We start from the raw sequence: 26,599 nt of genomic DNA on the forward strand, positions 1-26,599 counted from the left end.
TGTGTCTGTGTTGCAATTTGTGCAGCAGACAGAGAAACCTTACACGGCGGCTCCGTAGGCATTGTCAAAACAGCACGGCTGAAGAGTGCGAGATCTGATCGGATTAACTTTCGATTTCCATTAACCACCTGTCATCGACGGGTGTGAGGATCGGTAATTGTTACAGATCGATGACTAATCCGCTCCGGAATTGTTAGTATTCGCTGCGTAAGGGCGCTAACTGACTCGATTACGGGGCTACGAGGGCCCATGAGAACAAAGGACCACCAGCGTGACAATTGAACTTCATCGCGCTGATATAAAGTTACAGATGCGAAGGGAGAAAATGAGAGGCGAATATTAAGTCGGCGTACAAAATGGCCGTCGCGAAAAAATAGGGATGCGTTCGCTCGCTCGTTCGTTCGTTCGTTCGTTCCTCTCGCTTCTCTGTGTACATACATACATACAACATGTTGGTTCACAGAGCTCGAATAGCAAACGACCACGCATGCGCCGACCAAACGGATCGAAAGCCCCGCCCGGAGACTGCCTTTGTTTAATCCACGGCACCTACGCCCACGACATGTGGCCAACAAACTACGAATTTGTCTCTCCGCAGGATCCTAATCTTCGTGTAGCGTCGCTTCTACGCTACAGATGCCAGAAATCGGACTGCGAAGGGGAATCCGATGACGTAAAGTGTTATCAACTCACGTTTTCGTGTCGTCAGTTTTCGGCGGGCGCTGAAAAACAATGTTATCGATGCAAACATAAGGAATCGTTAATTACATGGAAGATGAAACAGTCGATACAAATTTGTTGACAACAAAAATCGATACTCGAAGAAAATACAGAACTAAAGATACCTATATGAAACACGAGAAGAAATAATCATCGTTGAAATATACAGTATATGAAACATTTCTTATTCGTTAAATAATATGTATATATAAAGAAGAAATAGATTTCTCTTCAAATACAGATTGCGCGAACTTATCTGTGCATTGTAAGAACTGTCCTCATGTGTGGTAGCGTGGCCGAGCGGTCTAAGGCGCTGGTTTAAGGCACCAGTCTCTTCGGAGGCGTGGGTTCGAATCCCACCGCTGCCAATTTTTTTTTTATAGTCATCTATGCGATTATACGATTTCTTCAATCACAATTATGCACATTACATAACGCGAACCGAAATCAATGAATTCTCGCAATAATTTCTCGACATGTGCTCAACGTAAAAATGGATGGGAATCTAATCGTAACACCTAAGTGCTGTCTACGTTTAGTAACTAGCCCAGTTGTTAAGATTGTAAAGCGTCATTATCAAAAGGTTTTCATTCTGGCTTTCTTAAGGGTTTCTAGGGCGGTTCCTTTATATTTTAAAAATGACTGTAAGATATCCAAATTTTTGTAAATTGTTGTAAACTGGAAAGAGAAAGTCGAGATTGAAAATGCAGCGAATACGCATGTTATTCGATAGGACTCATCTGACGTGTCTGATCATGACCAGTCAACTCTACTTCCTGCATATACTAAAGAATGCGAACCCGACGGACCTTTGAACTCGATTTTCTCGAGAACGAAGCCACAAATGAAAAAAATGTATTCTTTATTTTCGATTTGTTTTTTCATGTAGACTCATCCCCCACAGGAATGCACCGATGCCGGGACACCCTGTATATTTGCATACATATTTTGAAATGCCGACGTAACTAAATCAAGGGATCTCCTTGCGCCCTCTACATTGGAGACTAAAGAACTTGAGAACTACATCGAGCAGAACGATCAGTTGATCAAACAGTAAATGCGAGAATATATTTTTACAGATTATTTATATGAATAAACCAAATCATAGACGAGGTAGATGAGTAGACCAATCACCAAATGTATTTTTTTGACTTACGTCCGCGAGACTCCAGAGCCCCCTTACCATTTCTGTGTCACATCCTACCTTATCTGTCGGAACTAATATTGTGGAACCAATATCACAGACGAGATGTAGGAGTACGCCAGTCACATTATACCGTTTCGTGTCGCACGATATGAAATAAAGAGTAATCTTAATTAGAAATCTTAATGAGAATCGAGTATCTTGTATACTTCGAATAATCATGCATAAAAGTTACTTTGACATGCTTTAAGACATACTCAAGACATGCTTTAAAAGTTACTCTGTATCTCGAGTACTATTAGCCATTTTTACTAAAAAGATTAGGTGGTAAGATAGCCAAGAGGGTATTCGACAGCATCATTGGTAAGAGGAATTCTTACAATCGTTAAACAAGCAGAGACAATAAATGTATCAGTGTACATTTATCCATGGTTCAAAAGTTATTCTGTACCTTGAGTTCTATCATCTATCTTTACTAAAAAATTAGGTGACAAGATGGTCAAGGCAGAGCTTGTCGACATCATTGGCGAAAGGAATTGTTATAAACATTAAACAGCCAGAAACAATAAATTTATCAGTGAATTGTGCACGATAAATTAATGCGTGCGTATATTCATGGCTTAAAAGTTATTCTATATCTCGGTTTCTATAATTTATTTTCACTAAATAATTAGTTAGCAAGATGGTCAAGGGAGTGCTTGTCGACATCATTGGTGAGACGAATTGTTGTAAACATTAAACAGCCAGAAATAATAAATTTTACAGTGAATTGCGTACGATAAATTAATACGTGCGAATATTCATGGTTCAAAAGTTACTCTGTATTTCGAGTTGTATTAGGTATTTTTACTAAAAAATTAGATGGCACAATGGTCAAGGGATTGCTTGTTGATACCATTACCAAAAGAAATTGTTATAAACATTAAGCAGCCAGAAATAACACATTTATCAATAATTACTATCGCGGCGATCGAAATCTAGCGAAGTTAGTTTGGGGTGGGGGAGTTGCGCAACGCGCACCGCGCACCTGATCTCGGCGGCCGCGCTCAGTCCGTCAGTCGAGGTGCGCACTCAGGAGTGAGCGGAGGTGCTCCGGGACCAGAAGGCCCAAGGGCCTTGGAGTTGACCAGAGGTTCTCCAGAGCTGCCCTGGCCCACACTGGCCTACCCTCCCCTACCTTCGAGTGGACCAGGGATCCTCCAGAGCTGCAGTGGACATCACTGGTCAACCCTGGTCCACCTTAAGCTGGCTCGCGGTCGGCCAGCGCTTCCTGGAAGCCGTCTCCGCTCACCTTGGTCAACTTTCAGCAACTGGTAAGTAACAACACAAATATACATTTTCTATTTTGGAATACGTGTTCATTCAACGAACGCCGTCAATTATTACTTCTGTATTTCGAATTTGTTTCGGAATTTTTCACAAGTCTCTTTTCTTGAAATTACATTATATTATATTTTTGACATAAAATGAGTACTCCGAAATTTTATTATATTATATTATATTTTTTACATAAAATTGGTATTTTGAAATTATATTATATTATATTATATTTTTGACATAAAATTCGTACTTTGAACCTATATTACATTATATTTTTAACATAAAATTCACTCACGGGCTGGGCCGTGGGTGAGTACGGGTATTAGCGAACCCGGGGCGACACGAGCTTGTTGTTTGTTGCGTCCTAATTTCGCTATATTTATTTTTGATTAAAATTGTTCAACTTTCCAATTAAAAATGACTTCTGAACTTTCAAAAGATCCTATTCTAAAATTTATACATCTGATTTAAAATTGGTATTCCTCCGAATGGAGGTCCCTCAGGGGCTCACTCACGGGCCGGGCCCGGGGGTGAGTATGGGTACTAGCGAACCCGGGGCGACCCGAGCTTGTAGGTCGTTGCGTCCCAATTTCGTTAGATTTATTTTTGATTGGGATTGTTCAACTTGCAAATTAAAAATTATTTCTGAACTTTCAAAAGTTCCTCTTGGAAAATTTATGTATCTGGTTTAAAATTGGTATTCCTCTGAACGGAGGTCCCTCAGGGGCTCACTGCTGTGGGTGAGTACGGGTATTGGCGAACCCGGGGCGACCCGAAGCGCCACCTCAGTAGATTGAAGTTCTGACTTCATCTACTCTTCTTGGTTTCTTGTCGGTTAGGCCGTACTTGTGTACGGGGTTAGTTTGGCTCTCGTGAGCCGGTTAGATTCGCACTCTTGTACATGTTAGGTAGGCCGTACTCGTGTACGGGGTTAGTTTGGCTCTCGTGAGCCGGTTAGATTCGCACTCTTGTGCATGTTAGGTAGGCCGTACTCGTGTACGGGGTTAGCTTGGCTCTCGTGAGCTGGTCTTAGGTTTGGCTCTCATGAGCCGGTTAGATTCGCACTCTTGTGCATATTAGGTAGGCCGTACTTGTGTACGGGGTCATCGTTTCTTGATCGATTACTTCGGTGTTCCTTCATTTTGTGTCTAATTATTATTAATCTATTTCAGTTAAATTACAACAGTTCAGCACGATCATCGTCGAATGAAGGCAACGAATAGTAAGAAGACGTCACATTAGTTATAAGTCCGTATTAGTTCTCGAGCAATTATTGTCTTAGATTCACTTTGTTAGTTTCGCTTGTTGATTTGGGTCACAGCCTTCTGCTTGACCAGTTGGTAGCGTCACCCTCGAACCAAAGCCTTCTGCTCTGGTTCGGTTTTGTTTCTCTCTTTGAAAGAATCAGAGCCTTCTGCCTGATTCGTTTTCCATCCCCCGTGGATCGGAGACTTCTTCTCCGATTCGCACCTTTTGCTCCGCAATAATTACTCGACATACGCTGCGAAATTTAGTTTGTAAAACTCGAAAGCGTCGTTGTAAGAAAGGGAGTCAGAAGGAAGCGTATCGGATTCCTTCTGGCTTTCTTTCGGGTCTCGTGTGCAGCAACCTCCTCGTGGTGAGACCTGGGCAATCGTTATTATTCTCTATTTGTAAGAACTTCTAGTAATCTTACAAATAGAGAATAATATCGAGCTAATAGCTGCTCGTTTACAATTTTCGATAACACTGTAAACTAGAATTTAAGACTTGCTAGTTATAAAAACTTGGGTATTTAAATGAATTGTGTTTAAATTTACTTTAGGTTAGCTCGGAATGGGCCAAGGTGGGCCTTCAATGCTTTCCCCGTTTACCCTTCGCCTACTTTCACGTTCTTGCTAAGCTCCTTTTATTAAAAGAATAATGTATGTTCGGTTTTACGCTAAAAGCTGCTCGGTTATGTTCCCTGCTATAAGCTGCTCGGTTATGTTCCCTGCTATAAGCTGCTCGGTTCTGTTCCCTGCTAGAAGCTGCTCGGTTCTGTTCCCTGCTAGAAGGTACTCGGTTCTGTTCCCTGCTAGAAGATACTCGGTTCTGTTCCCTGCTATAAGCTGCTCGGTTCTGTGCCACGCTAAAAACGACGATATCACGAAAGTGGAAACGCCAAAACCCCGGGCGTTTATTATTCTTCTAGAAATGCCAATTTTTTTCAAGTGTTTATTAGGAAGCTTGACAAACAGGCGATCAGAATATCACATATTGCTCATTACGCGAGAACTACATTCATGCTATAAAATGTATGGTATACCATGTATTTACGCGCTTCAAATCTCTATTCTTACTATGTCTACTTATAGATATGCCATTAAATGATTATAGAAAATTCGCAAATGCAATCGTGTTTTTTAAATGCACATTCTTCTTACAAATCCGTCTCTTGTTCTCCGGTATCCGCGAGGACAGTTTTCGGGTAATAACACCGAGTTTATCTCATGTGCCACACCCGCTTTATTTAAAATGTCACTCTTCACGAACGTTGCATCGTTTACCTGAAAATTGTTATGATTAGCAAAATGTTCGATTCTATTCATTCATTTTATTTTACTTATAAAAAGTAACTCACCAGTATTTTATCATTCTTCCTCACAACGTTCACCGTATTTTCCTTTGTTTTTATTGCATACTGAAGATTCGGCATAAAACTTTCTGAAAGCATCATATTGTCCACAATATGATTTTTCACCGTCTGAAAAATAACAAGTATACTAAGTATACTAATTACTAAAAGAAGACATTATTTTACCTTTAAAATAAGAATTTTTATGATAATTCAACGGAATATGAGCAATTAACATCTGCGTGCTTATACACGTAATTTGAGTACCTCTTACTGTGTATATTAGGTATGTCGTATGTCATTGTTTCCATATACCTTTGTTAAATAATTATTGTCCTCCAGCAGCTTTCGAAGTTTAACGTTTCCTAGGCGTCTAAATGCGTCATCCGAGGGAATAAAGTACGTGCAGGAAGAATTTGCGCGATGGAAGTTATTATATATATCCGGTTGAACGCCTTTAATCCTTTCCATTGCATCCAACCAAATGCTGCAACAGTTTTGCATTTACGTATCTCTTATCCTAAAAAAGCGTGTCGGTCTCTGCGAAGCAGCGATTACGGTTCAAAACTTTTGGAACGGAAAGAAATTGTTACCAACAACATTAGCAATAAATATGTATCCCGACGATTAATCGATTAACCGATTTATGCAGATGCTGCACATATCAGTGTATTTTGATTAAATAAATTCGTGAACTGCTAAATTTAATCCAATCATTACTATAAACGGTGCAAACATTAGTGTACGCATTTGCAAAACGTTTTTTAAGCGTTTCACGCAGTTCGGAACATAGTGTTATCATACAAGGTCCATATCTGATGATACTAATTTTTATTTTTGATGTACCTAAAGTTGCCCTCCCTCCTTAGGATATAGTCCAAAGATTCCTTTGCTGGATGCAATACGTGACTGATCACGTGTAAAACACCGTTGCTGCATCCCTTATCAGCTTTCACAATGAGGGCGTTCTCGACACCGAATGTACCTCGATACACTTGGAAGCGCAAAGGGATTCCCACCTCGAGGGTTCTGGCCACCTGTAACAAGTTATAATTTCACGAGCGTGTTCTACGAAGCGTGGAAATGTTTAATAAATTTCTGGATAACTCGCTTGATTGCTGCTTATTTCGTCGGTAAAGTACGTTCCTGTAACCACATGATTCAGCACGAAGTCACGAGCGCTCTTCTGGTTCCTCTGCAATGTCACGAGTTGTTGCTCGGACAGAGCTGCAAAATAATATTTAACCAAATAAAATGCTATAATTAATTAAAAACCCATACATACAGTGCATAGCCGTTTCGGAAGGCGCAAACATCGTGAAATGTTGCAATCGTCTCAGACTCTCTTCTAGGCCAGCTGTTCTAATTATCCCCAAAAACGTGAGCAGTCCTTCTTCCTTCAGCGACTCCATAATTGATTTTGCTGGAAGCCAAACGAATACGAAAACATTAGAAAATATTTTCACAAATAAACAGCTCGGTTTTTATAAATAAATACCTCGGTCAGGAAATAGTACACGATCCAGGATATACAAGAGTCCATTTTTCCCGTGATACATTTCAGTTTTCAAATTGGCCTGATTCACGATAGTACCGTGCGGACCGCAGTTCAAAGTCAATTCTTGTTGCTGTATCGTGGTCGCGCGATACTCCGAAATTACGTTCGGTACGCATACAGGATGCGTAACGATGTGATACGCAATTAACGCTGCGGAATATACATTTTACGTAAAGAAGAAAAATGTAAAAGAACCGTTTTGAATATTTTCGTACCATTTAATGCACCAGGATTGGCCATCATCTCGTCCAACTGTTGTTTCGGAAGATGGCGGAAGGCGTCGTCCGTGGGCGCAAAAATTGTACACGGCACGTCGCTATACCTAATTCTACTCCCTAATTCACTGTTCTCGAGTGCTCTTAGAAATATCCCGAATCTACCATCTTTCGCGGCAAGCTCAATTATGTCCGAATTTTCTGCCAGAGCAAGGTCCAGTACCCCATCAATTACGTGCACAACGCCATTCGTGGAAAATTGATCTTTGCGAACAATTCGATGACAGTTTACTGTCTCCATCTGCGCAACAAACGGCTTAGACAATCGATACAGACGCTGATTATTAGACTGCGGATTTTTATGCAAAAACAAATTTTCTACTGAAATTGCAACACGCTGGAGTAAAATATAAATTTCTTTTCTTCCTTAATATAACAGTATTTTTAAATTTTTATAATACTTTGACTGTTTTAAATTACGCCTACTCAATTTTGTTATAAATGCATAAAATCCGCTGTCTACTGATTATTCATTAAACGTGGAAGATACTTACTCCGCTGGAAAATTTATTGATTCTTAAAACGTTTCCCTGCAATCTCGACGGAATCAGTAGATTCGCCTGCCAGTGACTCGACAGTATTCTTCTGTCTGCTATATGATTTGCGATCAGATTTATATAGTTATTACCGTCCAGCAACCATTCTGGCAAGATTCCTTTTATCCTCAAGTAAGTCTAAAATATGAAATAAAGATAATACTTGAACGAAAGATTAGCTCCTCGAATAGAGATTCTCTTCAATTTCGTCCGCACCCTGACCCTAAGGGTCCGCTCTGCGTAGATAAGGTAGAGTGACCACATTACCGACAACATTTTTCGTATTTTTGTTTTATATGTGTTCGGATAAATGAAGTTCTACTCTAAATGTCAAACTCACATCGAATGCTTCTTCGGAGGGAACAAAGACTGTGACAGGAGGACCGTTTCGTAATTCCTCTGCCAAATTTGACGTCTCGAGCAGTCGTGCGAATTTGATCGATCCCACGCGTCTTGCAGTCTCGATAACGTCGATTAATGGTTTCACTGAAAGTGTAACAATAATACGGTTAAAATATACATGCAAAGATTGTCGAAAATGGACGACAGTATTGACCACGATACCTCCTGTACACCCAGAATGCCCTGCGACTCTATAGTACCCCGCGCAGCACTCATATCTTACGGATCTGTGAAACAGTAGCGTTCATTGAAATATAAAAACAAGTTCCGTAAATAGAAAGTGCAATTAAACTTACGTCTGCTTGCCGCAAATCTTTCGAGGATTCCACTCCCTGTTCTCGGTGTAATAATTGTAATTTATGTCGTTGTTCACCTCCACAGCGCATACATTGGGTCTGCAGTGGCAAAAATTACACACTTATTACTCAAATATTTTATTATTTAGTAGAACTTTTAAACGTTATTTTAACGTTTGTGAGTCGAAATGTTTAACAAGATTTGGCTTCATAAGTGCCGCACGATTGATTGAAAACTAGGTTTTCTCGATTGCACTGTGTCGCGGAAGTTCTCAATGAAACTCATGCTGAACGTCTTCGTTCTAGTGACTCTGGCAAAAATTATTCGATCAAACAAATCAAGCGCCCGTCACTGTAATATCATTGCCTCTTATGCTATACTTGTTTAATATTGTATATTGTAAATAAATCGTTCAACAATTATATTTTGATCGAATATTTTCTGCCGGGGGTATTTCTAATGTGTACAATTTATTAAAGAATCGAAAATTCTTTTAGACGTCTCTCTTCGAGGAGAAACCTACTCGTGAATGTCGTATAAAATTTAAAACGGTGTCAAATATTATTGAGAAATATTAAATTCTCACCCTTCTCTTTGCGTGTTGTTAACATTCCACCACGGAGTCTTTCGAACCGCACAAGTCGCGCCCAGCATCACTGATAGCGTTAATATTTTAATAAAATGTCCGTCGAACATGATTCAACCAGAAAAATACGAAAAGCAATACAAACTTATTTCGCTGGATGAAAGCATTCCACGGAATCGCGACAATTTATATCCTAAAGGACGTACTCCCTCCCTGTCGTCTTGAGTTTGTGCGTCTGTTAAAACTCGTATCGATGTTATCTTTCTTATTTTTATTTGATAAATGCATTTGACATCTGCCGGGAATCGTTATATGATGAATTGAAACGCAGATTTGCGAAGTGGTTACGGACAACCAGTGAACATGACACAGACGTCCGTCAAACATCGCGGACATATTAGATGCATCACATCATTCAAAAAGCATGCCGTATAAAGTGAAAATTATAGGCCTTGGCATAATTTTAAACAATCAACCAATTGTTCTGTAGATTTTTAATAATTTTCTAGAACTTGCCACATCTTTGCGTACACGTACATATCTTATTTTTTTTTTACCTTTAAATTCGACAAAACTGTGACGAGCATCCTACCGAGATAAGAATCAGTGTATTCTCGCATTACACGTGTGCGCTATCTACAGTGAACCCGATATTGCTCTACATATAGACATCACTCATAGCCATCATTACTAGAGGAATTACGTTACCTCCCAACGGATATACAAAGGGGCCCTATAAATTGACCAGTATCCTACATGCTTTCAAAATAACCTACAACGAGCGTTCCAATTGCGATCTGTATTTTTGACGAGTACGCTGAAAGCACGTACGAGCGGTCGTTTATAGATTTACCAACAGATCTCAAGGCGAGCGTACACGGTCTATTATACACTAATCTGATGAGCAGAAATTTACGAAGGCGAAACGTGACTGTGCAATCCGCAATTGAGCGATCCACAGAAGATCCACGATTCTCCGGGTTGCTTCCGTGAATTTCAATATTGGCCAAGGCTGCAGAAGTGGGCTAATCTTTCACGAACCAGATCTATCGCCAAACATTTTCTTGCGTTGTAGCAAATCATTTGATAGATCGATCGTGCAGACAACGGTGTTGTCCCACATACTATCGATTACGCTTTTTTCTCAGAGTCACGTCGATGTACTCTAAAAATGTATATTTAACTCGAATTCGTACTATAAATTAATTATATTGATGAAAAATGACCACACATCCGAGCAACAAATTTCCTTATCCCCGTCCTCATTTTTGAACCGATCTATTTTCTTTTTCAGTTTGTTCTACAAACGAGAGCGTCGACTGGCAATTGATTAAACAATTGCCAGAGCAATTGAAGAAGAACTGGACCGCGAATAAAGGTGAACTACGTGGACGTCTTTGCTGGAAGCGATGTTCTCCGATCTGGACGAGTGGTAAATAAACACTTATATATTAGCGTTAACCATAAGTAATCAATTATTTGCAAAGAATTTGTATTGTCTTCAGTTCTGTGCCGATCGTTGAAACACGTATTCTTTTACAGTTTTCGGTGAAGCAGCCTTTGGTCAAAATATTCTAAAAAGTATAAATTTTGTTTACAATAATAAAATGGCGGCCGTACCTTCCGAGGATTATATTCGTCATTGCATACTTTTTCATTTTCTTAATTTAATGCAACGGGAACAACAAAGAAAATTTGCGATGTTTATGGAAATGTTCCGAAGGTCAACAAGTGTCAACGTTGGTTCAGAAGGTTTGCTGCTGGTGATTATGATTTCTCTGACAGACGTGAAAGTGGACAATCAGTTGAATTTGATAATGACACCCTAAAATCTCTAGTGGAAGCTGATCCAAAATTAAGTATACAAGAATTATCGAGAAGCCTTGGGTCCACATGGTCAACTATACAAAGGCACCTACACGAAATGGGAGAGGCATGTAGGCAAGGAATATGGGTACCGCGTCAATTATCCGAGACCAACGAGAATATTCGTCGATCAATTTGCACTTCATTGCTATCCAGATTTCGTAGAGATCCATTTCTTAGCAGAATCGTTACCGGAGATGAAAAATGGATTCTTTATGATAACATCAAGCGTTCCAAGCAATGGCTTTCTGCAAATCAAACCGCAATATCAACCCCTAAACCTAGCTTATCACTCAGAAAGGTGTTACTGTGCATTTGGTGGGACTGCCGTGGCATAATTCACTTTGAGTTGTTGAAACCTGGAGAAACAGTCACTGCTGAGTTGTATTGTCAGCAATCACAACGGCTGTATTCAGAACTATTGAAAAAGAGGGCATCTTTAGTCCACAGAAAAGGTGTAATACTGCAAATTAACAATGCCCAGCCCCATGCAGCGAAACTCACTCAGGAAAAAATCAAAGAATTGCAATGGGAAGTTTGACCGCACCCCCGTACTCACCGGATATTGATCTTTTCAGATCTCTGGAGCATTATTTAAGAAATAAAACATTCCGTAGAAGATGTAAGGAGGCACCTTGAGTCATATTTTGCTTGACGAACCCTGGATTCCTATAAGAGGGGGATTGAAAATTTGCAGGAAAGATGGCAAACTGTCCTTGATAATGATGGAGATTATATAAAAACTTGAATTTACTACAAAGTTTGTTTTAGATTTCAAAATAATTGATTGCTTATGGGTCCCCCTAATACTTTGATCGTTCGAAAAGGGGTACGGCGTCAAGGGATGAACCGTTCGCGTTCTCCATTTAGAGCAATTTAACCGATGCCGTGGATCCAATCGACACGGGTCTATTTCTACGCGAAACAGACTCGCGCGGTACATATTTTTCTCCCTTCTGCTTATTCAGTGCCGTGCGACCCGTCGCGATGAGTGCCTTCTTCCTGTAGCCGGCCGTCTCTTTCGCTCCTGGCCCAGCCTCCCTTTCCTCTTTCGGCGTGCACCCTGTCCCCTCTCCCGCGCCTCTAATCAGCTTCCTGGATGGGGCACATTATCTACGTGACGGCGGATCGTAACTACGCGATACCTAGCCAAGTCCCGGGGTTTCGATCATACGGTAGTCACTCGGCTGTCCATCGCGCGTAAAAGACCCGCCAAGATCCGCGGTTACAGATGTGTCGCTGAGCTTGTTACACGATTCCGCGGGTACCCAGTGTAGTGATCTTGGAACGGTGCGTCGGTTACTCAGGTGTGACCTTCTCTGAAGGATCTATACTTCTATCGATCCCCGTAACAAAGTCCTCCGCTGCTCGATCCAGTGTTTACTAACCATTATAGGATCGCTTACTTTTTAGTACGTAGGTCACTTAACGGAAAGTAGGCCTCGTACCTAAACGCACCAGAGGCAAAGAGCTTGCGTCACGGTTTCCACGACGATAATCCTTTCTCGTTTTGTAAAACGCAGATGCCACGGCGGTTGAGGACCGCGGGATGGTAGAAAACGTGTTCATGATCTTCCTCGTGCCCAGAGGAAGACTTTTCAAGGACTCCTAAAGCGACTGTGTTACCGAATCAACCGCGATGTCGTTGACGCAACGCATATCTGGGGCTGTTGCAGTCCTCAGGGGTACTTCGGAGGTCAAGGAAACTCACACGTGAGATTCGCGGCCCTTCGACCGATTGCTCTTCGCCTATCTATCTTGTTCACTTACCAGGAACGATTTCCAGGTCGTGCGTCGACGAGATCGAGAAGATACCGACCGAGGACGAGAGCAAAGCGCGTCCCCAGATGACGCCGCTCGACAGATTGCAAATCGTTAGTAGCAACCTTATTGTCATTCGAGATTTTCCTATTCGTTTCGTATCGAGCATGAATTTCACTGCAGGTAGTGGATTGGATACAAGAGAACTTGCTTCTCGTCTTCACGGTGATCGGGGTCTTCTTGGGATTGATTCTGGGATTTCTTGGTCGGCTAGCGGATCCCTCGCCACCGTCCATCGCTCTCTTCAGTTTTCCCGGGGAGCTCCTCATGCGGGCGTTGAAGATGTTCATATTGCCCCTGATCGTCTCTTCGCTTGTCTCCGGTGATTATCATTTAGACCCGTAGAGAAAAACGTTTCCTCCTACGCTGTATCTGTCCGTTTTGTCGTTCACCAGGAATGGCGCAGCTGGACGCGAGGAGCTCCGGTCGAATGGGATTCAGAGCTCTGACGTATTACACTGTGACGACCATTCTCGCGGCGATAATCGGTATCCTGATGGTGCTGCTGATCCATCCTGGTGATCCGAGCATCAAGTCGACGATCACCGCGCCCAGGCCGGACGACGCGAAAGTTTCCACGCTGGACGCGATCCTGGACATAATTAGGTACAGAGGAGGCGCGGGGCATGATGTCCGGCGATCGCCAGTAATGAGTATCATATTTTAGAAACATGGTGCCGGATAACTTGATGCAGGCGTGCTTCCAGCAAGCGCAGACCACTTATGTAAAGAAGAAAGTGCTGATCGTAGGGAGCGCGAATCAGAGCGATTACGTCCTAGAGCCGACGTTAATCTATAAAGATGGAACGAACGTGATGGGCATGATAGTATTCTGCATCACGTTCGGCCTTGTCGCCGGTCAGATCGGTCCGCGCGGAAGATTGATGGTCGACTTCTTCGTGGTGCTGAACGAGATCATTATGAAGCTCGTCAGTATCGTTGTGATGTGGTGAGCGATCGAGTCAGAACGTTATTTCACTCTTGGCGCACTACCCCCTGTACCCAGTGATTAGACGAAGCAATGTCGGCTCTAGTCTTGATGTCACGCAGGTACTCTCCATTCGGCATCATGTGTCTGATAGCCGGGAAAATAATGTCGATCACCAATTTGGCGGCAACCGCGCAGATGTTGGCTCTGTACATGATCACAGTGATCCTCGGCCTGCTGATCCACGGTATAATCACCCTGCCCGCGATATATTGGTTCTTAACGCGTAAAAATCCCGCTGTGTTCTTCAAGGGTATGTTACAGGCTTGGGTTACAGCTTTGGGGACGGCGTCCAGGTAATCGATTCATGAAATTCCTTCGCACTTCCGGGGACATTGTAATCGCCGTCGTCTTGATCGTTTCAGTGCGGCAACCTTGCCGATAACATTCCGCTGCCTCGAGGAAAATAATAAAATCGATCCACGAGTGACTCGATTCGTGGTAGCGGTCGGTGCTACGGTCAACATGGACGGAACCGCGCTTTACGAGGCCGTCGCCGCGATTTTTATCGCCCAGATGAATGGAATTTCATTAGGAATAGGTGAAGTTATAACTGTAAGGTGCGTAACCATCCGTGCGACCATGTCACGGCTAATCGCATCGTTTAGTTTCATTTATGTTTGCTTCTCTGTAGTCTTACAGCTACCCTGGCAAGCATAGGGGCGGCAAGTATTCCCAGCGCTGCCTTAATAACCATGTTAATTGTACTCACTGCTCTGGGCTTACCCACGAGCGACGTTTCTTTGCTGTTCGCTGTCGATTGGCTGTTGTGAGTTCTTGTTTTCTTTTTTTTTTTCTTTTTTTTTCCCCGGTCACAACGTCGAGCAGATTGTACATAGTATTTTATTCTTCGAAGGGATCGCATCAGGACATCCATAAACGTTCTGGGCGATGGTTACGGAGCCGGGATAGTGTACCATTTGAGCAAAGACGACCTAGATAAAATGGACCAAGAACGGAAGCTGGAAGGCCTTGAAACGGGTACACCTCTTGAGGACATCTCGGATAGCTGTCGATGCGTGAGCGCACAACCTCCTGAAGAAAGTTCCGAGACCAAGATCTGATTAATAGGAATGTTGATTTTGTTTTTGCGGTTAAAGAAAACTGTGCTCACCTACACCGCGTCGTTTAGATGAAATTGTTGCAACGGCCGAGGAGACCGATAGAGATGAAATATGTTTCACTGCCGAAGATATCTTGAAACATGAACACCGTTGTAACTTAATTAATGGTACCGTTAAAATCATTGTCAAGTATTCAATAATAATATTGTAATGGTCGGATATGCAGAATGCAATAAAAATGTGAGCATGCCAAGTACAAAAGCGATAGTGTTATCTATTGTTGACAGCCCGTTTACGATATTATAACGATCGTATCGTTTTTCAATAAGAGTTCATTGAGACTTCTATCGTGTAGACAGTTAAACAGAAGTTTGCACGTTCAATGCATTACACGACCAGTATGACGTTCTTTGCTCATACGATTAGCTAAAAAGAGAAGCAAGTCGAACATTTTGTTATTGTAATATTTCAAGCATTTTCGATGTGTTCACTCACTTGTTACACATTAGATAATATATATTTATGTGGAAAAAAATGATTAGATTTTATAACATTTTGTTTACAATGTTTGTGTACTGTATCTTGTTATTTATTGTATGCATAGTACGTGATCAGTGAAATAAATAGACTTATGGAAACGAATGTTCATGTAGTAATAGCGTTTAGCAATCATTTTAGGAGCCCATGGCTGTTATCACATGCCGATGCGACCAATACTTGATCTGTATTATTCAAGATCATAAACGTGAAGGTGAAGACAGGAGTGGAGACTCTCGGTGTTAAAATGAAACGTACAGGAAGCAACAACACGTTCTGTCGAGGGCAGCCGCATCGGGCAAATTTCAAAGTTTATTCTTACACATACAAGTTGTATTGTTGTAACGATTTCACCGTTTACATTTCAAACAGGATGTAATAATGAACGAAATTGGACAAATGGAACGGTGGAATAGATATATTTTTGAAAGGATTTATCCTATGTACACACATATACACATCACGCTGTGCTTTTCCGACAGTGTAATTACTCTGGCTAGTAACTTGCAAATTGTTTGTGATATATTTAATTCATTAACGACGCACCTATTTAGTTAAAAAATAGAAATTCTTAGAACTAATTATCCTTTGGATCAGTAGACATGTACCATACCATATAAAAATCTGGTTATACGTTGAGGAAAATATGTAAACATGCATATTCCAGATATACAGTGGATTCTGGTTAATTAGAACACATCGGGACCAGACAATTTGTCCCAATTAAGCGGCTTACTGTCCCAATAGTATTGTATTCAAGTTTTTCTTTCTGTTCCTCAGTATTTGTCCCCAATAAGCAACAGTCCTGATTAAGTGGCATCCAAATTAACTGGAATCCACTGTATATAAGTTTAATAAAGATATAATACACATTGATTATGATTATACATAAGCATTTGAATATTTTGAAAGGATACGTCCAAAATAGAACATATGTCTATTACATAGATAATACTTCCTATTAAGAAAAATATGTATTTGACAAAGTATGTTGTATTAACCCTCCAACTACAGTGCCAGAGTCACTGGTGACTTAAGAGTCTAGTGGTATACACACAACAATGAAGTTCGAGCAACAGGGAATTAGTAATGGTAAGCTATCAATGAGAGTCAGAAATGACTCTGGCATTAGACCCTGCGTCGTCAGTAGTACGAGAGTTAAATACTTATTTTATCGTTGATCTAAAGGATACAAATAGACCTCCAAAAAATCCACTTGTTAAAAGATTTCGCCTGCTTATAAAGTATTTCTTCCACTGACCTCCAGCTTTTAGCAATAACATTGCCTATAAAATATATTATAGTGTCATGAAAGTTGCTTTATTATTCTTCGTGAATTATCTTACCCATAATCCGAATACTGCAAAAATGTAGAATCCAAAACCGTATAAACCTGTTAATCCTAATAAACCGGCTGTACCACCTGACAAAGCTGCCATTGATATCCTACAATATTCCACAACAGCAGCATTATTTACAACAGCTGCTTCACTGTACGCAATAATTTCTGGAAAAAACAGAATATTAAATTACATGACTAGGAAAATATTTGTCATGTGGAAAACTGACGACGTTTAAAAATTTCTAGGCAAAGCGATATCTATTGTTAAGCAACAAAGCATTTTCCACAAGTTGAATATGTATTTATTATTGTGATAAGAATGTTATAATAATTTGCTATTAAACAATAACATAACCTACGACAGATGTGAAAAGCACACAATGTGTCAGACTTACAAAGATAAAAGAAATGATAATTTAATTTATATTTTGACCATTTACCTCCCTTCTCTTGCTTTGTTTTGATTTTCCCCAACATTATTGTATTTTTGACTGAATAAATGTACGATTTATATAGATTAACCTAACAAAACATTCGTTGATGATTAAATATGTACAGCGACTGAGTTTTGTCGGCTGCTTGTGTCATAACTGTGCAGGTGTGCAGTAGCGAGGTTGCTCACAACGCCCTCTTCTTCTATCGTCTTCGTTTGTTGATATTTAAATGTTTCAAATCAATAGGTATTAAAAATTAATTAGACATTGAACTACTAGCCTACTAGTATACGTAAGAAAGTAGTCTATATACAATATTTTTCTTATACATAATTTCGATGGCGATTAAAAATCTGTACAATAAGATATTTCCATAATAGAGTTTTGTTTCTCTGCTGTCAAGTGGAAGCACGGAGTAGAAGGAAGAATGAGAAACATTGCGTGTGAGTGAGACACACGTAGATACAGTTTTCTTTCGATATAAGACGACCATCTTTTTGCGACAAGAAAATCTCTGTCCCCTCTTCTTCTTTTGTTGTCCCCTCGACACCGCTTAGTATCAGAGCGAGAAGATATGTTCATATTCTATCCTTTTCCAACGTAAACTCTTGGCCCACTCAAGAACAATGTCAAGCTGAATAGGTACTTTCACATATACCTATATGATAAAGCAAACATGGAAAACATTTTAAATTCAAAATCTCGCAATTTCTGACACTTCTAGTAACTCTATAGAATAAGGATTTCTGAAAAAAAGAGAATTGTGTTGTTCAGTAATACCGTGGTTTGAATTGCGCGCGGTGGTTTTCATGTCGGCGCCTATCTACCACGCACCGCCACGTCAGTGGCGAAAATGTCGCTGTGAGCGGATGGTAATCAGTGTTGGTTATAAGACAAGTTTTTTCGCGCATGCCCGACGATTTTAGCATCAGTAAAGTAAAAGTTTGGCTAAAATAGGGTATCTTGATCACCCTGCATAATTTCGCAAAATTTTTTATGATGTAACAATTAAAAGTAATAGCAGTGCCCCATTACTTTCTCCATAAAGTAGATACGCTACTGCGCTGGGTGCGCATGCGCGAAAGGATCCGTCCAATAATATCATCGCTAGTTTGGAGGTTGGAACGTTGCTCCTCTATTGTCTGTCGGTCGGGAACTTATAGGAATTGGGAGACGTCTTTGGACAGCATTGGTGTAAGTTTGTTTTACTGAATTCTTCCCTGCATGACAAGTTCTGATCCGTGTAAAAAGTTTGCATGCAAACTGCAACAGTGTTTGAAAGGTTTGTAGTTGTATTTCGCTTATCTAATTTTATGTAACTCTGGTTGAGGTTCGAGCGAGATTTTTATCACGAAACATATTTCATTTCAGACAACGTCTATCAACCGTCACGTTGTGATACTGTTATTGAAGAAATAAGGCAGTGTTGCATTAAACACAAAAGCCGATCAAAAGTTTGCGAAGGGATCGATATATCCAAGCCTTACGAGCACAATACTGTGGATTATGTAAGTACAAGAGGACAAGCACCCTCGCGCAATTCTACGCGTTAGGTTTGGTGGATATTTAACCACAAAAGTCCGTGTTAAAGATAGTCATTGACTTTGAAAATCAAGGTCAAAAGATTAATCTTCTTTTTGATTCTACTGATTCCCATTTTCATTCTACTCAACGTGTGGACCAATTTTGCAAAAAGAACCATTGGTGAGAACACAACCATTTTTCTGAAAAATGATAAAGTAAAATAATGATTAAAATAACACTATTCACAATATATTTATATTTACGACGAGAAAGTATTATCAGTGAGGTATATTGAAAGTCAGCGTGGAATATCTACTCTTTGTGCCTCAAAAGAAATCTCGTGGTAAAGCACAGACCTTCATTTTCAAAATCGATGACAATTCTGCACTGACTTTATTGGTCAAATATCCATCAAACCAAAGATGTAGAATTATGTTATAGCGGTCTTTAGCAACAACATTTATGCATATTGTACAATGAAATTGTCTATTGCAAGAATTATTATTGAAATTTATTACATATAATATATATTAATATATGGTTTTTTGGTTTTTTGCAGAGGAAAGCTCAAAAGTAGATTATGGTGGTACCAGAGTTGCCCTTATTGCCTTCTAGACATTTAAGGAAATTTCAAATTACCGAAATTGTATGTCTCTTTTATGCTATCTATGCTTTGCACAGAATTAAGTTTCCCAAGGTTGAAAAGAAGATAGGATACTTCAGATTTAAGAGGAAGGAACAGGCAAATAAGCAACAGTCACATTAGAAGTGTATATGATTTTACAGTTAAATCACAGGAAAAGATGTACTAATATGTAGTAAATATATATATAGTGACATGTGAGATGTGTTTACATTAGTACTATCACAATGGAAGCAGTGAAAAAAGCAAAGGAACGATTGAGGAAGTATCCAGTTCTTGTTGCCGAGTGTCGTGATACTGGCGCGAAGTATGCAGCATGCGTATTGGCAAAATCCAATTTGCAAAAAAATGATTGCGAAGGGGAGTTCAATGCATTTAAGACATGCCTAATGAAAGCTGCAGCAAAATATAATACAAAGTTATGAAAGCAGAAATTATCTTAAAATTTAACTTGCAGTTACTAAGTGGTATTTGTATTTATGAAAAGTCTAGCTCGTATTTTAACAATGAATGCATCATTTATGAAACATTGTATAATAGCCTTCGTGCTTAGAATAACTCTAGTAGTCTATACCAACTTTCACGATAAGACCTTCAATGTTCCATACACGGATATTGATTATAAAGTGTTTACGGATGCAGCGAGACACATGGTAGCAGGAAGATCTCCTTTTGAACGTGATACTTATCGTTATACACCATTACTCGCTCTCCTTTTGACACCAAATATCTTTTTACATGAGAATTTTGGAAAAATCTTATTCTCTTTTGTTGACGTACTGATAGCAGTTTTGATAAAAAGAATTCTGTCTTCGCAAAGCTGTAATGAGAAAGTGAAGCACAATTGTTCTCTGATATGGCTATATAATCCTTTCACAATTATTATTTCGACTAGAGGAAATGCAGATTCTGTGGCTGTACTCTTAGTTATGTTGACCTTGGATTTATTTCTTCAAGATAAATACATGTTAGCAGGCTTACTACATGGTTTATCAATTCATTTCAGACTATATCCTATTGTATTTAGTTTACCAATGTATTTATCTCTTAATAACAAAAATCTAATGCCAAACAAGAATCAGTGGAAATTGGTGTCAAGTTGTGTATCTTTCATGATTCTTTTAACTATCGTAAATTATTATTTCTATGGATATAAATTTCTGTATGAAAGTTTCATTTATCACGTGGTCCGTAAAGATACGAGACACAATTTTTCCGTTTACTTCTATATGCTGTATTTATCTGCAAATCATCTACCAAGCATAATTCAAAAAATGTTTACGTTTTTACCGCAATTCATATTGCTACTGACCCTATCGTATACATACTCAAAAAAATCTGAATTACCATTTGCAATGTTTACACAAGCTATGGTAATGGTAACATACAATCCAGTGTTAACGTCGCAATACTTTTTCTGGTTTTTATCCCTGCTGCCACTGTGTCTTCCGAAATTTGGAATAAGTGTCAAAAGATCTCTATGCTTATGTTTTATCTGGCTCCTCAGCCAAGGTCTTTGGTTATTAGCCGCTTATCTGTTAGAATTTCGAGGACTAAACACTTTTACATATATTTGGCTTTCTAGTTTATTATTTTTCCTTGTAAATACTAAAGCCTTAAATGATGTTATCGTATATTATAAATATTAGGAAAATAAGTTTAAAATGAGTTTATTGTAATCTGTATTTCTATTCGTTTGCGTGTAACCGATTTATTGTAATTGATTGAATTCCGCAATGGGCCATTAAATAAACGATGATAGAAGAAATATAAAGGCCTGTTTGTGATATACAAAAAATCTCATCAATTTAAACGATTAAGTTTTCGATTTCCACGCGGTTTTTTATGAGTTTCGGCGACGTTCACTAATGGAACGGGACGGTTGGGAACAATTAGTAAACAATTTAATGGTTCTTAATTTTATTCTTGCAGGAATACAAAATACTTATTTACAGATGGTTTCGTAAAGTAATAGTGGTAGATTCTTAAAAAGAATGTAGATATAGTAATAATAATACAATAATAGTAAATCTTAATGTTGTAATCTAGATCAATTGTGAGCAAGAGCATCCTTTGGATCATCTTCAGAAATATTTCTCATCGTTTACTTCTAAGCTGCTAATGTTGATGATATTAATTATTACTGGGACATTCCTTGTCAAAAGTATACGCGAATGCTTCTCACAATTTCTGACGACACCACTCGAACGTATAGTAATTTGATAGAACCGGTATAAAAAAATACGATATATCAATATCTTTTGTCGTACGACTCGAATATCGGGTCCGACACAAAGAAACGGCATGATCCACGGTGTGATCGCGTCGTGAACACCCCCGGCAATAAAGTGAAATGAAATCAACGACGTGACACGAAATGGCCCAATCGGTGGACGAATAAAAGAAGGGGAGGAAAACGTAACGTAAATGTATGGCTCGTACAACTATAGATCACCACGGCAGACGATGCAACATATAAAAATAGCATTATTTTCTTTCATTGCTTTTGTTACAGTTTATTGAACTGTGATCTATGTGAAATCATCTATTTTATATTTCCTCGAGGTGAAGATACAATCGATCATTGCCCGAACCCGGCGACGCGCAACGTCCGGTTGAGGCAAAATCATCAACGATAAATAGTGTAAACGGAAGAAGTGACACTAGACTCTGGACCCTGCAACGACTTCCGGTCGCAAGACAAAGCAGCTCAAACCGTGGCCCATCGTTTCGGCGGGCTGTCGGGTCCAAAAGAGTTGACTCGGATCAGTTCACATTTACGAGAGAAATCAGTCGTCGCCCAAGATCGTCCGAAACAAATGATCACCGAGGTGTATGGAAAAAGAAAAAAATAATATTCGAAAAGAAAGCAAGGGCACATCGAGGATTCGAAACCGACTGATCACAATCTTGCTGCACGGGCTACGGTAATGCACAATTGAGCGTCCGCGGTCGGGACCGAAGGCGGACACTTAAGCGGGGCTTCTGCGAATTCAACTGAAGGAAGTACGGCACCAGTTTTGGAATCCGCCCGCTCAAAGCTCAGTCTGAGGTCCCATTTTCTTTTTTTGGAATTAGGGGTAATAGCGGCGGACGCTTAAGTGTGCATTACCGTGTCTACTTCTCGTTATAGTTGAAGGACACCACGCGTTTATATTAATGTTAATAGCGAAACCAATGTTGCCGTTACGCGTGGAATTCATTTTCGATCCGCCCGTGATCGGGGGTTGCAGAACTACATAATCGATCGCGTGCTTCGGTTTCGGTTCCCTATGGTACACCTCGGGGTTCGACAGGCAACGACCTCTTCGTTTCGAATTACCCCGGAGGACCTCGAGTGGAAATGGAAAGAAAACGAAAAGCGCTCTGCCGCTCGGGTTGTTTCGTCCGCGGAAAGACCACGACCGCCTGAGCATGTTTCCGCGAAGCTGCGAAAGCGAAGCTGCAAACGGCGCGGCGCGCGACATATATTTCCGACAACAACGCGACGTTTCGGCCGCAACCGAACCGCTTGTACCTCGGTTTCTTTTGCGTCGCGTGAAAGGCTTTTGTGCGCTCGCCGTTCCTCTTCCTTTCGTTTCTGATGATCGCTTTCGATAACGTCGTAACGAAACGACGAGACGACACAAACGCGGCGCACAAAGATGGATTCTGCGACCGTGCGACGGGAAACGAGGGGACGCGAAAAGCACGTTTCGCCACCAGGATTGTTGTTACATGCATATTCATGGATTGTTTTCCGCAATAAACGGTGGACAAATTAAATCGAATGGGGTGGGGTGGGGTGGGGGGATGGAGAACGTGAGACTGCGGAAGGTATTATATGGCAAAGTTTTAATAAAATATGTTAACAGCGGTGATACACATTACACTGTACGAGAAATATAAAATAAACGGCACTAGCTGCTTAATAATTAGCACGTAAACCAATCAATTATAAATAATAATAAAAAATAATCATGATGATCGTTAACATTACGACGACGTCCGACGGATGGTTAGATCGGTCAAACGAAATGTACAACCGTAAGTATAAAAATGATTTCGACGATGGATCGCGACTGATTACACAAAACAGAAACCTATTTAATAGAGACGTATGCGCGTATGTTGGCTACGTTGTTGCCACGTAGACGGCGACGGCATCTACATATTACGTTAATAAGAGTAATTAAAAAATAATCAGAGGGAAGAATAATTAAAGCACTCGGGTGCGACGCACGGATAAATGTATCGACTTGCACGACATAAACTCAATTAATATACATAACATTAAAATAAACATTTCTTTGGTCTCGTCGTTGCCTTTCTTTTCTCCTGCTCGTCTCCGAAGTAGATAAGAAAGAAAAGGAACGTGTCCCCGGTCTCGAGAAATCTAGTCCTCCGCGCGTGGAAAGTTTACAAAAAGAAAAAGAAAAAAGGAGAACAACGAAATTTGATTGCGAGGAAGGGGGTCGTAGGGCGGCGAGGAAGGGGTTGAAAGCGACGTGCTTTGTCTATCGACTGCCGAAACGTTGAAAAATTTGATAAAAGCGACAGATCACTGTATTTCTCCTTTTCCGTTCCCCTTTTGTACTTCACATTCTTGCGGCATCGAGGGAATTCGCGACTGCTCGTGGACGCACGCGCACGCACCGCCATTGTCCGTTACGACTACTTTCTTTGAAACAACGTTCCAACCGGATCGAGCGGTCGCGAACTTCCTCGATCACATCGCTGGTAGGTTCGCGTGGCAAAGCAAGCTTTTCTGTCACGTTCACGGAGTATTTATCGCGCGGTTGCAACGCGATCGAAACCCCGAGTAGCTCAGAGGCGTCGAAGGGAATGAAAAACGTGATTAGCTGATGGCTACGCTCGGAATAAGAGGGGGGAATTGTTGGCACACTGTCGTTATCGAAGGGTAAATTTTCTGTTGCGTTCGTTCCTCAAAAAAATTTCTCTCTCTCACACACGCACACACATACACACACCTTTTCTCTTACTTTCCTATCTCTCTCTCTCTCTCTCTCGTTTTCTCTCTTTCTCTAAATTTGTCTCTTTCGTTAACGGAAGATCTTGTGCGAATGCTGCGTGACCTTCTCCGCGGGCGTTGTTCTCCTGCCCAACCGATCTTTAACGCTACAGGTACATGCGAGGAATTCGGGATTGAACTGCAGTTGAATCGATACGGAGACGAAAGGCGTGTGTCAATTGTTTAGCAGAAGTCGAGAATCGTTATCGGAGCGTTGTTTCACCTATCGACCAGCTGTCTCCCCGAACCCCGGATGCTCGCACAAACGAAACAAACGATCCAACGAATTTCAGTATCGAATTAGTTCGAGTCTACTATAACAATTTCTAAACGAGCGAATGGAAAAATCATGGGGATTTTCCCCCTTCGAACTAATTACAGCTGCAGCGGGCCCTATTTTCTATCGATTCATCAATTGTTTACAGCGCCGATGGTCGTCGATTTCCGTATCGCGCCCGCGACCATTCAATCCCCTCGGGCAGCACGTGAGAATTATCGCACGAAAAGAATTCCCAGAAACAGCGACTTGTTCCTCCTCCCCGTTGCCTTTCGTATGGAAATCTCGATAGTGTCTAGCTAAACGTATTTTTTTTTCTTTCTTTCTTTCGTAGGCTATCATACAAAGTAATGTACACTAAAAAGGATGATTCGCTGTTCGTAGTTGACGTTCCTAGAGTAAAATATGTACACGGTTTTGAATCGTCCCTGTTTCAATCTGTCGTTTCGGAGGGCCATCGATCGACTAGTTCGCCGGTGTAAATCATCGATCCGAGTATGTATCGGGCGTTTCGTGTTCGGTCTTCCGCGACCGACCGGTTCGAGAAAACTGATCGGAACAGTTTCGGGTGGCTGGTGAAATCGACCGCGTAGGAAAAGGGGGCCGTGTTACGGGACGCGTGCAAACGGATCCGTAAAAAGTAGTTATCAAACGGGAATAGCCGGCGGAACAGTGTTTCGGCGCGAAGTTCCCGTCGATTCGGTTCGGCTCGGCTCACGAAGTTTGCCAATTCGCCGCGCGATAGTATCCGGAACCGTACGGCCCCCGACGAAAAGTTCTTGCATTGATCGCGTTACGAAAGTTTCGTTCGTTATATTTCTTCCCGGATCGAGTTACGTTTTCATTCGGTTAATTTACTCTCTTTCTCGAAGCAAACCTTCTCCGTCCCCGTCGCGGTTCTTCGACGCCGGAAGTTGGCGCACGCGTTGCCGAGGTAATCGGCCATTACGGCCCCGGGAATTTCAAGTAGAATTTCCGGTGGTCCCTCGGAGTTTCGGGCTCGATGGATCGGGCAACGAGAAAACCCGAGGACCGAGCACGGTAATGAAAATTCCATTGCGCGAGAGTTAATTGTTGTACTAATTTACGGGGGGTCCGCGGTCCACCGAGTGCCGTGACTCGCAACGTTCCGCCGAACGACCACCGCGGGCGCAAAAAGAACAGAAGGGGCAAAGAAATAAAAGAAGAAACGAGATGATGGAGGAGCGATGGTAATAACGAGTTAATAACGAGCCCTATTCGCGGTAACACTATCCCGCCACGGATATCACGAACCTTCCTCATTATTACCGCGGACGTCCTGCCGTTCCCTCGCTTCTTTCTTCGTTTTGTACGCGCGTTCGTTCCGAACGAAGTCACGCGACTCCTATACGTGTACGGTTAGGCGTGTGCGAGAACCCGAAATATCGGGTCGGGAACAGCATTTTTTCGAGTTCGGGACGGGTACCCGAAAATTGAGAGATTCTCCAAAGTGTCGGGATCCCCGAAAAAGTCGGCATGCTGTCCATCACGAATTGTTTTTAAGAGTGTATGTTATATTCTCGAAATTTTCGGGAAATCCGATTCCTTCGGGGAATCTCGAAATTTTCGGGAAACCCGATTCCTTCGGGGAATCTTGAAATTTTCAGGAAACCCGATTCTTTCGGGGAATCTCGAAA

General features: G+C 41.0%; 5 protein-coding genes and 1 non-coding gene across 7 annotated transcripts; 4 read left to right on the forward strand and 2 right to left on the reverse strand.

Annotated features, from left to right (window-relative positions):
• The first annotated feature begins 1,006 nt into the window (after positions 1 to 1,006).
• On the forward strand, positions 1,007 to 1,088 carry Trnal-aag (transfer RNA leucine (anticodon AAG)). Its single transcript has one exon. It is a non-coding gene; the product is annotated as a tRNA-Leu (tRNA).
• A 4,391-nt stretch (positions 1,089 to 5,479) lies between these two features.
• On the reverse strand, positions 5,480 to 9,592 carry LOC143352284 (periostin). Its single transcript, XM_076784611.1, has 13 exons — positions 9,435 to 9,592; positions 8,848 to 8,946; positions 8,714 to 8,778; positions 8,490 to 8,635; positions 8,108 to 8,287; positions 7,554 to 7,854; positions 7,279 to 7,488; positions 7,066 to 7,203; positions 6,892 to 7,007; positions 6,627 to 6,817; positions 6,096 to 6,267; positions 5,787 to 5,909; positions 5,480 to 5,712 (listed from the first exon to the last, which is right to left on the reverse strand). Exons 1-13 carry the CDS (start codon positions 9,542 to 9,544, stop codon positions 5,569 to 5,571), a joined length of 1,995 nt encoding a protein of 664 aa, XP_076640726.1. The 5' UTR covers positions 9,545 to 9,592; the 3' UTR covers positions 5,480 to 5,568.
• Positions 9,593 to 12,280: 2,688 nt separating this feature from the next.
• On the forward strand, positions 12,281 to 15,811 carry Eaat-2 (excitatory amino acid transporter 2). Of its 2 annotated transcripts, none has more exons than XM_076785941.1 (10): positions 12,281 to 12,712; positions 12,824 to 13,013; positions 13,087 to 13,174; positions 13,245 to 13,443; positions 13,517 to 13,727; positions 13,789 to 14,070; positions 14,172 to 14,405; positions 14,475 to 14,669; positions 14,744 to 14,878; positions 14,966 to 15,811. In XM_076785941.1, exons 2-10 carry the CDS (start codon positions 12,940 to 12,942, stop codon positions 15,171 to 15,173), a joined length of 1,626 nt encoding a protein of 541 aa, XP_076642056.1. In that variant the 5' UTR covers positions 12,281 to 12,712; positions 12,824 to 12,939; the 3' UTR covers positions 15,174 to 15,811. The 2 variants fall into 2 exon arrangements, with proteins under 2 accessions (XP_076642056.1, XP_076642057.1); XM_076785942.1 differs by having other exon boundaries at positions 12,281 to 12,607.
• Positions 15,812 to 16,110: 299 nt separating this feature from the next.
• On the reverse strand, positions 16,111 to 17,651 carry Emc6 (ER membrane protein complex subunit 6). The gene is made up of 5 exons (XM_076785944.1): positions 17,493 to 17,651; positions 17,057 to 17,217; positions 16,904 to 16,996; positions 16,628 to 16,647; positions 16,111 to 16,334 (listed from the first exon to the last, which is right to left on the reverse strand). Exons 1-5 carry the CDS (start codon positions 17,527 to 17,529, stop codon positions 16,304 to 16,306), a joined length of 342 nt encoding a protein of 113 aa, XP_076642059.1. The 5' UTR covers positions 17,530 to 17,651; the 3' UTR covers positions 16,111 to 16,303.
• A 719-nt stretch (positions 17,652 to 18,370) lies between these two features.
• Positions 18,371 to 19,854, forward strand: LOC143352913 (cx9C motif-containing protein 4). The gene is made up of 4 exons (XM_076785946.1): positions 18,371 to 18,444; positions 18,538 to 18,768; positions 18,858 to 18,994; positions 19,570 to 19,854. Exons 2-4 carry the CDS (start codon positions 18,711 to 18,713, stop codon positions 19,585 to 19,587), a joined length of 213 nt encoding a protein of 70 aa, XP_076642061.1. The 5' UTR covers positions 18,371 to 18,444; positions 18,538 to 18,710; the 3' UTR covers positions 19,588 to 19,854.
• A 129-nt stretch (positions 19,855 to 19,983) lies between these two features.
• On the forward strand, positions 19,984 to 21,427 carry LOC143352911 (GPI alpha-1,4-mannosyltransferase I, catalytic subunit-like). Its single transcript, XM_076785943.1, has one exon. The coding sequence runs from the start codon at positions 20,133 to 20,135 to the stop codon at positions 21,300 to 21,302; it is 1,170 nt and encodes a 389-aa protein (XP_076642058.1). The 5' UTR covers positions 19,984 to 20,132; the 3' UTR covers positions 21,303 to 21,427.
• Positions 21,428 to 26,599: the final 5,172 nt, after the last annotated feature.

Source organism: Halictus rubicundus, chromosome 3, assembly GCF_050948215.1.
Source record: "Halictus rubicundus isolate RS-2024b chromosome 3, iyHalRubi1_principal, whole genome shotgun sequence".
In the NCBI taxonomy this organism is placed as follows: domain Eukaryota; kingdom Metazoa; phylum Arthropoda; class Insecta; order Hymenoptera; family Halictidae; genus Halictus; species Halictus rubicundus.